The 12,516-nt window shown below is 42.4% G+C and overlaps 1 protein-coding gene across 2 annotated transcripts in view; it reads left to right on the top strand.

Annotated features, from left to right (window-relative positions):
- Positions 1–12,516, top strand: part of DNAH6 (dynein axonemal heavy chain 6) — a 286,055-nt gene that overhangs the window by 159,288 nt on the left and 114,251 nt on the right. For both annotated transcript variants that reach the window (XM_066574325.1, XM_066574326.1), the window contains 3 exons: positions 1,307–1,568; positions 2,548–2,671; positions 8,831–9,027. In XM_066574325.1, the coding sequence (XP_066430422.1) occupies positions 1,307–1,568; positions 2,548–2,671; positions 8,831–9,027 (583 nt within the window). The remainder of the gene's footprint in view (positions 1–1,306; positions 1,569–2,547; positions 2,672–8,830; positions 9,028–12,516) is intronic.

Raw genomic sequence — 12,516 nt, 5'->3', positions numbered from 1 at the left:
AACAGTGACGTGTGTGTTATGTCTGTGCAAGTGGCCAGATATGTGCTTTAGGTGCAGTCCTGTTCTGTGTTTCAGTGTGTGTAAACAGTGTTGTGTCTGGTGTGTTCTTGGTGCATCTTTCTGGGTTCCTGATCAAGGGTAGCCATGTCCAGGATGAAGACAGTGGGGCCGACCTTATCAAGACGATTACCCCGCTTTTAGGCAGGGGTTCCCCACTTTCCCTGATTAGTAAGGGACAAGGGTCCTTCCATCTTAGCTTGGAGAGGTGCTGTTGGTCCTTGAGACATTGTGTGAGTGTTTGCAGTTTTAAATGGATACATTCCTGCATCCGTACAGAGCCGTGCCTCTTTAGTGCGCTGAGCAGACGTAACAAAGTCATTCAAAGTTGCAAGTCTGACTACAATTACAAAGTTAGCCGAAAACTTACATAAAACTACACTAAATAGTAAACAAAAAAGGAAAAAAGAGAACAAGGAAGAAAGCACAGGGTAAAGGACATATCAGCAGTGGTAGGGGAGGTGCCAAGTTGGCACTTTTAATGGCTCCATTCAATGCTGCATGTGGTAAACACCAACATGCTGTCCTAAAACTGATGTCTAGCGGAGCGCAGAACATATAAGTGATTACAGTACTTTTATATCCAATGCTCACAGGTGATGTCCTCTCTGACGGGAGTTGTTCACATTCCCCTTTCTTCTGAATCCAGCCCAGACCGCTATGTTAATATCTCCCAGCCACTACTTGAATCTGCAGTTTGACATTAATTTTTCCTTGTTTTTCCTTATTTTTCTAACATCCTTCCTACATCTCTACACAATCCCTCCTCCTATCGTACCCCAGATAGTAAAAAAGCTACCTGAAGTGCCCCACATAGCATTATCTCCAGCACTAATTGTTCATGTGCTTCTACAGAGGAATGAGCATCACTGACTGAATGGAGGTGGAGCAGGCTGGGGATTGTTCCCGCCTGCCTGCCTCCATTCACAGTAAACAGGCAGTCATTCATATTTATATGATGCTTTATTCAGCAACCTTTGTATTGAGCTCACAAACACTGTGATGTCCCATTACATGTATGGTTGTAAACACACTATATACAGTATATTTAGTAGTATGAAAAACTACACTTCCGTTCTCTAATAAATGGCACGCATCAGGAGGTCATCGTATGCTGTTTTTGTAAATGCCTCTTTTTCATATTTGACCATGACATAAAATTTACGCAATTGTATTTTTGTAGTAAACGCAATCAGTTTATTGCCCTATTTTAAGTTATGTTTTCCTGAATGTGTTTCGTGATGTTTAGGCCAGACTGGACTACTGCAAAAAAACTGCTTGGTGACTCTGATTTTCTAAAAAGGCTTATGGAATATGATAAGGAAAACATAAAGCCTCAAATTTTGCTGAAACTGCAAAAATATATTTCTAATTCCAATTTTATACCAGAAAAGGTGGAAAAAGTCTCTAAAGCGTGCCGATCCATGTGTATGTGGGTTAGAGCCATGGATTTGTATTCCAGAGTGCTAAAAGAAGTTGAGCCAAAGAAACAAAAACTGGCAACTGCACAGGTACTACCAGTTATAATTGATATATGACTGTATTGCATTTTCGTACTCAACATGCCAAGGTAACAATGTGAACTACCGTATATACTCGAGTATAAGCCTAGTTTTTCAGCACATTTTATGCTGAAAAAGCCCCCCACGGCTTATACTCGAGTGAGGTAAAAAAAAAAAAAACAACAAAAAACCTGCAATACTCACCTCCCAGCCGGCGTCTGTGTCTCTGGCACGATGGTCTCCCCGGCGGTGTGGCAAGCTGCTTGAGAATTCTCCCCACTGTTATCTCCCTGCTCAGCTTTGAATCCCCCTTCCATCAGCGTTGTGTAGGTAAGCGCTGTGATTGGATCGAGGGCCAGCCAATCACAGCCAGTGCTCGATCATTCAGAGCCATTCAGTGAATGACATCACTGAATGGCTGTGATTGGCTTATCGAGCACCAGCTGTGAATGGCTAGCGCTTGATCCAATCACAGCGCTTACTTACACAGCGCTAACGGCGGGGGAATTTAAAGCCGAGCAGAGAGATGACAGTGGGGAGAAGTCTCAAGCAGCTTGCCGCACCGCCGGGGAGACTATTGCGTCGGAGACACAGACACTGGCTGGGAGTTGAGTATTGCCTTTTTTCTTTACCTAGTATATACTTGAGTATAGCTCGGCTTATACTCGAGTCAATAAGTTTTACCAGTTTTTATATAATATAATTTAGCAACTTCCCTACCAAGTCCACACCTCCCCCCCCCCTAAATTCTCATTCAGACATGGGCAAATTCCTTAGACTCATTTGAGCATAACTAATAGTTTCGGGACACTAAGAGAAACAGTAGCAGTAACTTAATCTTCTTTGATCCTGTGTGTTTTATTGACTTCAAATCAATATCTGGAAATGAATCTAGAATGCTTTTCCATCATACAAAGATAGTCATGAAATACGTTACATATAGCATTATTAGTTCCCATCTCTTCCCATTGTTTTCCCATTTCTTCAGGCTGAGCTTGATGCTACTATGGCCACTCTTCGAGAGAAGCAAAGAAAATTAAAAGATGTAGAAGAGCAAATTAAGCAGCTACAAGATCAATATGATAAAAGCCTTGGAGAAAAAGAAACTCTTGGTAAGCAATGCCATTTGCATGTTGTTCTTGAGCATTACTGTGCTACTTTTGGAAGAACCTTTAACAGCAAAACACACTGACGAATGGCACATTTACATTTTGCTGGTGCGTCTGACTACAACTGTTCCAAAATGCTGCTGCGCTGATATTATGGAAACTACTTTACACTTTAATTTAATTTACAGCTCAATGAAGTTACACTTTTTGTATAATGTTTTCTGTATTTTAACGATTTTATCAACTTGCATCATTGCACCCAATTATTAAAGATTTACCTAGAGAAACAAACGACATGTTACTGTACAATGAAAATTAAAAAAAATGAATTTTTTGCTAAGATGTAATCAACCGACTTTGCAAAGCCTAATGCTATAGTTATAGGATCTGATGAAATGTTCCCTGGTTTCTGTCTGGTTCAGTGGTGTCAGATACCCTTTGTGGGGTCAAATCACCAAATAGAACTATGTTTTCCTGCTCTCAGCTTGAAAATTATGTTTGTGTATATATGTATATTATATACACTCACTGTAAAAAAAAATTAGACGCAGTTGTCGGAATTAAATGAAACATTGTATGTGTGATTATAACATTGATGAGTGATTACAGTATCAGAGCAAAAGGATAATTTATTGTGGAAAACTGAATACTTAAAAAAGAACCTCTAGTGCCCTGTTGGGCTGCCTCTAGCTTGGATACAAGATGTGATACGGGAGGGTATGGAGGCTCTAGTACCCTGTTGTACCACCTTTAGCTTGGATACAAGATTTGATATGGGTGGGCATGCTCTAGTACCCTGTTGTACTGCCTCTAGCTTGGGTGCAAGATTTGATATGGGTGGGCATGGAGGCTCTGGTACCCTGTTGTACCACCTTTAGCTTGGATACAAGATTTGATATGGGTGGGCATGAAGGCTCTGGTACCCTGCTGTATTACTGTAGCTTGGATACAAGATGTGATAGGGACTGGCATGGAGGCTTTTGTACCCTGTTGTACCACCTCTAGCTTGGATACAAGATTTGATATGGGTGGGCATGGAGGCTCTGGTACCCTGCTGTATTACTGTAGCTTGGATACAAGATGTGATAGGGACTGGCATGGAGGCTCTAGTACCGTGCTGTACCGCCTCTAGCTTCGATACAAGATGTCATACGGGCGGGCTTGGAGGCTCTAGTACCCTGTATGCCCACCTGTAGCTTGGATACAAGATATGATACAGGCAGGCATGAAGGCTGTAGTACCCTGTTGGGCCACTTCTAGCTTGGATACTAGATGTGGTAGGGCAGGCATGGAGGCTGTAGTACCCTGTATGGCCATCTGTAGCTTGGATAAAAGATGTGATACAGGTAGGCATGAAGGCTCTAGTACCCTGTTGGGCCGCCTCTAGCTTGGATACAAGATGTGATAGGGCAGGCATGGAGGCTGTAGTACTCTATTGTACCACCTCTATCTTGGATACAAGATGTGATATGGGCAGGCATGGAAGCTCTAGTACCCTGTTGTACCACCCCTAGCTTAGATGCAAGATGTGATATGGGAAGAAATGGAGGCATATAGGCATTTCAGTCCACATTTTCTGTAACTGAGCCACTAGATTGTGCAAACTCATAGGCTGTCAAAGTTGGTGTCTCAGATGGTCCCATACATGCTCTATTGGCAATAAATCTGCTGACATAGCAGACTATGGAAGTTATTCCTGTGACACCCTTGCTGTGTGCTGCCGGGCATTATTTTGCTGTAAAATGCCTCTTGGAAGCCCTGTCATGAGAGGCAACACATGTGGCTGTGGGATGTCCTGAACATATCGCTGAGATGTCATTGTCCCTCATACTGCCACTAAGGGTGACTGGCTGTCGTATACAATGGCCCCCCAGACCATCACACCAGCAGTAGGCACAGTGTGCCACTTTACAACAAAGGCAGATTCCAGTCCGTAGCAATCCAGTTTCATCATCAACAACACCACTCCAAATGGGGGCGGTGGTCGGTGTGTGTCAGGGGTCTGTAATGATGGTGCCACTTGTCTATGGATGGTGGACAACAAAACAGTTGTTGCTGCTCGTGCTTGTCAGATGATCTGATGATCCTCTCTACTGGTGGTCTGTCGAGGGCATCCTGAGCCCAGTCGCGTTGTGTGCCCTCACGCATCTACTGGTCCTAACACCTCCTAACAGTGTGGTCAGAACAGCCCAGGTGGCGGACAATTCCATGATACAAGCATACAGTTTCTCGCATTCCAATAATGTGCCCCCTCTTAAACTGTAATAACTGGGCAAAATCTCTCCTATTGCATCATAGAGGCATGTTTAGTGGTCAACAAGCTCTACACAAGCTGAAGAAGAGGTCATTACACACAAGTAGCTTCTGGGAGCCACCTGAATGGCACCCACTTTTAGGTGCCATTCAGGTGGCAAGACCGTTCATCTAATCACACCACAACTCTAATCATTTGCATATCTGCCTGAGATATAACTGCATATCGAGTTTTGCTCAAAGCGACAACTCCTTCTAGGTGCTTGATTTTTTTTGACAAAGGGTATATAAACTCATCAAAATATTTGGTTAGTTGAATCCACAAAATTAAAATGGAAATGTCAGGATTATAATCTCTCTTCAGACTTTGTAAGGTATTTAAAATGATTGTAGTGTATATGTATCCCACAGCACTAGTTAGGGAATATACAAGTTAATATACCCTACTCAGAAGCATGAATATGAATATGATTATTGTTTTTCTTTACAAATTGGTTGCTACCTTAGTATACGATCTATAAATATAATACACTAGCTGATATACCCAGCTTCGCCTGAGTTAATTTGATACAGATGTTTATGTGTTGTTCGCACGGAAAATTTTATGAAGTCAAGTTTTCTTTAGAGGAATCGAGGAATAAAATATGTATACACATAGAGGAGCGTTAGGTTCTCATCAGGCTGCATGTACCAATGTCCCTTTGCAGAATGTGCCACTTCTCCCATTCTCCTCATTTAGGACGTAAAGAATGCTTGTGCCAAATTTCACGCTCATACGACACCGGAATATTATATTACATAGGGGTGTACTTACTTTTGTAATTAGCATTGGACAATTGAGTTGTGAGCCCTTTAGTTTTCTTATTTAGGACCTAAAGAATGCTCGTGCCAAATTTCACGCTTGTACAACACAGTGAAGTTACATTACACAGGGGCACCAATACTTTTGCAATTAACATTGAATAATCAAGTTGGGACCCCTTTACTTTTCCTATTTAGGACCTAAAGAATGGTCATGCCAAATTTCCTGTTTGTACAACACCAGGAAGTCAGAGAATTGGATTAGGTACATTACACAGGGGTGCCAATACTTTTGCACTTAGCTTTGAATAATCAAGTTGTGACCCCTTTTCCTATTTCGGACCTAAAGAATGCTCCTGCCAAATTTCATGTTTGTACGACACCGGGAAGTTAGAGAATCAGATTAGGTACATTACGTAGGGCTGCCAATACTTTTGCAATTAGCATTGAATTTTTGAGTTGTGACCCCCTTACTTTTCCTATTTTGTACCTAAAGAATGCTCTTGCCAAATTTCATGTTTGTACGTCACTGGGAAGTTAGAGAATTAGTGGCGAGTCAGTCAGTCAGACAGTGAGTGAGTGAGTCAGTGAGGGTTTGCACCTTTATATAAATATATGTAGATTGTTAAATGTATTTACAGATATAGCAAAGTTTAACTTAACACATTACAAAAACTGTGGCACAAAATTTTTCTTGCTGCTTCAATTGCATTTCAAAGGCTTTTTAATTGTGTTAAGATAATTTGTTTCAGCAAGTTATCAGCCTTTGTTTAAATTTTGCTTTATCTATATTGCTCATCTTGACATTTCTTTCATAATTTTACTTAGTATAGGTTTCATCCACCACATATACTCTACTGAAGGTTTCAGCCAAAATAATAAAATACAATATCAATTACTTGACTTTCTGGCAAAGGATCTGATTTGTTAAGAAAACTTTAAAAATTAGTAGTTGGTGAAACATTTTGGTCAAGAGCTATTTCTAGAGTAAAAATGTTATCGGACTCCCTTTTACAGCCTTAAAGGGGTTTTGTCATTAAAAAAAAATTATCTAAACTCACCTATTCCTTCCCTGTCAGTCTCCTTATCACATCTTCTCCTGGTTGAGCTTCTCCAGTGCCCCAGGTCAGCTCACAGCAGGCTGCTTGTTATGAGGGCTGCTTATCACAAATTCCTTCCTGCTGGGTCAGTGAAGGTCACATCCCTGTGCTGTAGCTTCACTGCCTAGGAAGGAATTGTAATCTATTTCAGAGATAGGTGGCATGAGCAATCTCTGAAGAAGATAGGCAGTCCTCCTGCTGGCCTGTGAGCTGTGACGTAATGTACATTGGAAGACTGCCAACATAATGTAACCTCACAGGAAGGAGAAGATTCAGGCAGCTGGAGGTGAAGTGACCCCCTTGGACTGCAGGAGACAGGAGAAGATAGGGGAGGTGAAGATCTGGTAAGTAGACTGATGGGGGAGGAATAGAGAAGTATAGCAGTTTTCTTTTTTAGTGACAGAACCCCTTTAATTCTCTCTTCTGATGAATATTTTTTTGAGGGCACATCCATCTTCAATAATTAGCTATGACTAAGGACACTTACATCTGAAAAGCATAAGTAGCCAGACTTACTCGCTAGGTTGTGTTTGTAACTATAATGCCAAGTTTTGAACTATTATCCATCCTTGAAGCTGGATGTGATTTCTTGTTAGAGATTTCTCGATAACTAAGCTGATTCCCCTTTCTTTGTTTCTATAAAAAATGAGTTTGGAGGTCATGACAAACTTTAGTCTACTTCTTGGGTGGATTTTATTCATGGATAACTGTTGTGGAATTACTTTTTAAATGCATCTATAAACCTCTAAGGCCTTAGTCAGACGGGCATTTTTTCGCGCGATTTGCGGATCGCATGACGGATGCGCATCCGCAAATCGCGTGACCGGTGCGCGCAAGTCGCCCGCAAATCGCCCGAAAATCTGCTCCTAGCCGCGTTTCATTAGAAACGGGCCGGAGCTGTCCAGCGCATTGCATTCAATGGAGACGGCAATACAGCCGCTCCATTTAAAGCAATGCGCTGCGGGCGAGCCCGGGATGAATTGTCGGTAAGGGCTTAAATATATAAGCCCTTCCCTGCAATTCATCCTAAAATGTGTTCAAATAAAAAAAAATTGTATACACACCTTCTCCCGGCAGCCGGAGCTCCGCGCGGCCATCCTGCAGTGGGTGTGAAGGGGGTGTGAGTCAGACCTGCCCCCTGATTGGCTCAGCGCTGAGCCAATCAGAGGCATGCCTCACTCACACCCATTCATGAATTCATGAATGGATGTGAGTCAGACCTGCCCCTGATTGGCTCAGCGTTGAGAGGCAGCAGTCACTCACCCATTCATGAATTCATGAATGGGTGTGTGAGTGAAACCGGCCTCTGATTGGTCAGGGCTGTGACCAATCAGAGGCAGATCATTCAGCAGGCGGGGATTTTAAAGCCCCGCCGGCTGAATAGTGCCAAGAAGCAGTTCAGGAGAACTGACAGCAGCCGCGGCTGGACTCCGGCTGCAGCGGAAAGGTGAGTATACAATTTTTTTATTTTAACACATTTTAGGATGAATTGCAGGGAAGGGCTTATATATTTAAGCCCTTCCCGACAATTCACCCCGCGCACGCCGGCAGCCCATTGCTTTCAATGGAGCGGCTGTATTGCCGCTCCATTGAATTCAATGGGCAAACATCGTTCTTCTCTGCCACAGCTGTTACAGCTGTGGCAGAGAAGAATGATTTGTCTTCTATATGTTCTCAATGGGGTCGGCGCTGCTGCCGCCGGCCCCATTGAGCGCATATACAGAAGAGAACAGGAATCGCAGATCGCAGATAGGTGCGATCTGCGATTTTTTGTTCTATAATTTATCGGACTAGCGCATAAAAAGCGCTCATGTGTCCGATACCATTGCAAAGCAATGGTTTTATAAAATCGCCGGACGCATGCGCAAATCGCGGCTAAAAACGCCCGTCTGACTAAGGCCTAAGATAGAATATTTTGTTTCTAGATTTTTAAAAAAAATTTTCTCATGTTCGTCTTTGTTTCCTGTACCGTACATGTTCTTTTAAAAGCTTATCTTCTTTCTTCTAGCCAAAACCATGGCCCTTACACAAGCACGACTTAACAGGGCAGGAAAGCTGACAGCAGCACTAGGTGATGAACAGGTTCGATGGAAAGAGAGCATTGAGAGTTTTCAAGAAGAGATCTCCAACGTTATAGGGAATGTTTTAATTGCTGCCGCATGTGTTGCTTATTTTGGTGCCTTTACTGCTGTCTATAGGCAACTGGTAAGTGTCTGCTATCGCTTCATTTTCAGTACTTGGATTTGTACACTTACTTCGAGGAGGTTGTTTTCCTTTATATGAAACAGTTGTGTTCTTCAGGGTTCAATTTGAAAATTCGGAGTACAGTTCAAACATTATTACATATAGAATTATGAATGCAAACACATATGTAACTTAACCCTGTGATCTACAATGTCAATATACTGTAAAACGTTTGAGCAGACTTCTTGGATTATTGTATATGGTATAGTCAATGGCATCATGCCTATTGAAGGGGATATCTAAGAAGATGACTTTTGTCCATATGCCCTATGAGCTGCGGCAATCAACTACCAGTTTAAGAACTGACAGGTTGCTGTAGACAATGAGGACAGTTTTTTGGTTAGACACTTTTCATAGGCGGGGCTTAATGAAGTCCTTTACTGACTTTTTTTGTATACACAGACAGTGTTATGACCATAGAGAGAGATCTGTAAAAACACATGGAAACCGTACTAAAAAACATTTTTAGCAGGAAAATACATAACTTTGATGTATATACTAACCACATTAGAAAATGCAGTATTCTTAGTATATAATATGATCAAAGTATATAGGCCCATCCAATACTGTTTAGTCGTGGCCACGGTTTAACGTGCCCTTATAGGTTTATATGTGGGAAGTGCTGACTTTTTCTTGCTTGTGCGGCATATACATTGGTTGAGTCCTGGCTGCCTCCGCCTTGTCGTACACTCCCGCCCATCTGCTTCCTGTTCCCTTAATTGGACCACATACATTGGTATCCTACTGTCCTTGGTTTTATTTGTAGGCTTAGGCCAAAAAGAGATGTATGCTAAAAGGTAGGAACCCATCTTTCCCAGTTTATCGTTAAACTGCCTGGTATTAGTGTTAGGACCTATCCAAAAGCATCATCACCTGGACGTTGGTGAATGTGCCCATATACTCTGATCATATTATATACTACAAACCTTGCATTTTCTAATGTGACTAGTATATACATTAGTTATATATTTTCCTGATAAAATATATTTGAGTTGACTATTGTTACCATGTGTTTCTGTTTGTACTGTTTAGTTGCGGTCATTGTTTAACGTGCACCAATAGATTTATACTTGGGAAGTGCTGATTTTTCCTTGTCTTGTTTGTGCAGCATAGTGATAGATCTGTCAGTATTACCTTTTTTAACTCTTTTATTATATAGAAAATAAGGAAGAAAGCCTCAACATGGCTGTCTGTGGAGAAATTCAGGAGGTAGTGGCAGGAATAAGGACTTTAAAAATGCAATTACTCCATTACTCATTTACACAAGGAAAGACTAGAAGCAATGGGATGAAACTGAAAGAGAGAAGACACAGATTAGATATTAGACAGTGAGGGTGATCAATGAGTGGAACAGGTTACCACTGGAGGTGGGGAGTTCTCCTTCAATGGAAGTCTTTATACAGAGGCTGGACAGATATCTGTCTGGGATGATTTAGTGAATCCTGCATTGAGCAGGGGGTTGGACCCGATGACCTTGGAGGTCCCTTCCAACTCTACCATTCTATGATTCATTAATCTACTGGTTTAGAAGTTATAGGACAAAAAAATTAGAAAACTTTTTTACTGCATGCTAGAGACATGCAGTTCCTTACCATACATCCTAAGCTCCACCCTATCCCCCCCTCAAAATTGCATTGATAGTCTCTTTAACCCTTTGCAATCCAATTTTGGATTCAGGGTTTCCTAGGGGGCTTTCCCTTTCTGCCATTATACAATGGTGCCATCTGCTGGCTAGTGCTAGTACTGCGGTATGGGACATGCTGGAGAGGCCCCCGACAACAGAGCGGCCAGTAATGTACAGTAAGAATACCCTACCGGATGTCTTCTGATATCGGAGCTGTACAGCCTTCAATCAGAATGTCTTCAGACGTCAGACAGTGGATTGGAAAGGGTAATGCAAATTAGGAGAAAAAAACGTCCCTTTTGAAGAATGGTTTGTGGAAAGGGCCTGCGAAAAGAAGGGGCGGGAGTATGTATGGGTTACATGATTGCATGGTTACCTGAATGAGATCAGTGGAGTTTCACAGTCACATAACAGAAGAGAAATTACATCAAGCAAATGGCATCATTTTGCATTCTTTTTCCAGACAGTTGTTTAATAGAGTTGAGTGAGCATACTCGCTAAGTGCAATTGTTTGATCGAGCATTGCCCTCAGCGAGTACCTGCCCGCTCGGGAGCAAAGATTCGTCTGCCGGTGGTGGGGGAGAGACAGGTGAGTTGCGGCAGTGAGCAGGGGGGAGCGGCTGGGGAGGAACAGAGGGGAGATCTCTCTCTCCCTCTCTCCCCCCCCGCTCCCCCATGCTCACTGCCGCAACTCACCCCTCACCCACGCCGGCACCCGAACCTTTTCTCCCGAGCGGGCAGGTACTCGCTAAGGGCAATGCTCGCTCATCTCTATTGTTTACCTATTTTTATTGCAGGAAATTATATTTTCTAGTTTTGCATGATTCTCTATACCAATATCTTTATACGTATTTCCTTTTAAGCAACGATCACCCTCTTAATATTCTGATAAGATGCAGTATGTAGCAATTTTGATTAAATGTTTGTATATATTGCCTGTTATTTTAAGCCAAACCGGAATGAGTAGTAATGTGGGTCTCTTTGGTTAGTGAGGCATGTAGTGAGCCAGAGATCTTTCTTAGTCATGTTGAAATCTCCCTAGGCTAAATGTGATGTTCTGCATTGTGGCTTCTACTCTGGGGTTGAGCTCATAAAGCATTAAACATCACCACGGGAACTGGAAAAATATATCGTACCCACCGTAGCCACACTGTGACTTATTAGATTAATCTTCCAAATCTGTCAACTCTCTGCTTTTTCGATCATTTATGTGACACTATCAAGAAAGCATACAATGAAAAAAAACATGGGTGATTCCTTAGGTGTTCTGTACCCGGGATTTATAATGAAGATACTTTATGTTCTCGTAGAAGCTATCATTAACTTTTTTAAAACCAGAAATGTTTTTGCTTTTTCATTTTTTCATCTTGCATTCCAAGACCCCTAACTTTTCTATTTTTCCATAGACATAGCCATCTGAGGGCTTTTTTTTAATGGCACGAATCAATGGCAGCTCCAGGTTTATGCAGGCCCTTAGGCCTTAAAGGGGTTGTCCCGCGAAAGCAAGTGGGTCTATACACTTCTGTATGGCCATATTAATGCACTTTGTAATGTACATCGTGCATTAATTATGAGCCATACAGAAGTTATTCACTTACCTGTTCCGTTGCTGGCGTCCTCGTCTCCATGGTGCCGTCTAATTTTCAGCGTCTAATCGCCAGATTAGACGCGCTTGCGCAGTCCGGGTCTTCTTCTTTGCTGAATGGGGCCGCTCGTGCCGGAGAGCGGCTCCTTGTAGCTCCGCCCCGTCACGTGCCGATTCCAGCCAATCAGGAGGCTGGAATCGGCAATGGACCGCACAGAAGCCCTGCGGTCCACCGAGGGAG

This window comes from Eleutherodactylus coqui, chromosome 7 (assembly GCF_035609145.1).
Source record: "Eleutherodactylus coqui strain aEleCoq1 chromosome 7, aEleCoq1.hap1, whole genome shotgun sequence".
NCBI lineage: Eukaryota > Metazoa > Chordata > Amphibia > Anura > Eleutherodactylidae > Eleutherodactylus > Eleutherodactylus coqui.
Note: the sequence above shows the minus strand (reverse complement) of the source record. Positions and strands in the feature narration are given on the sequence as shown.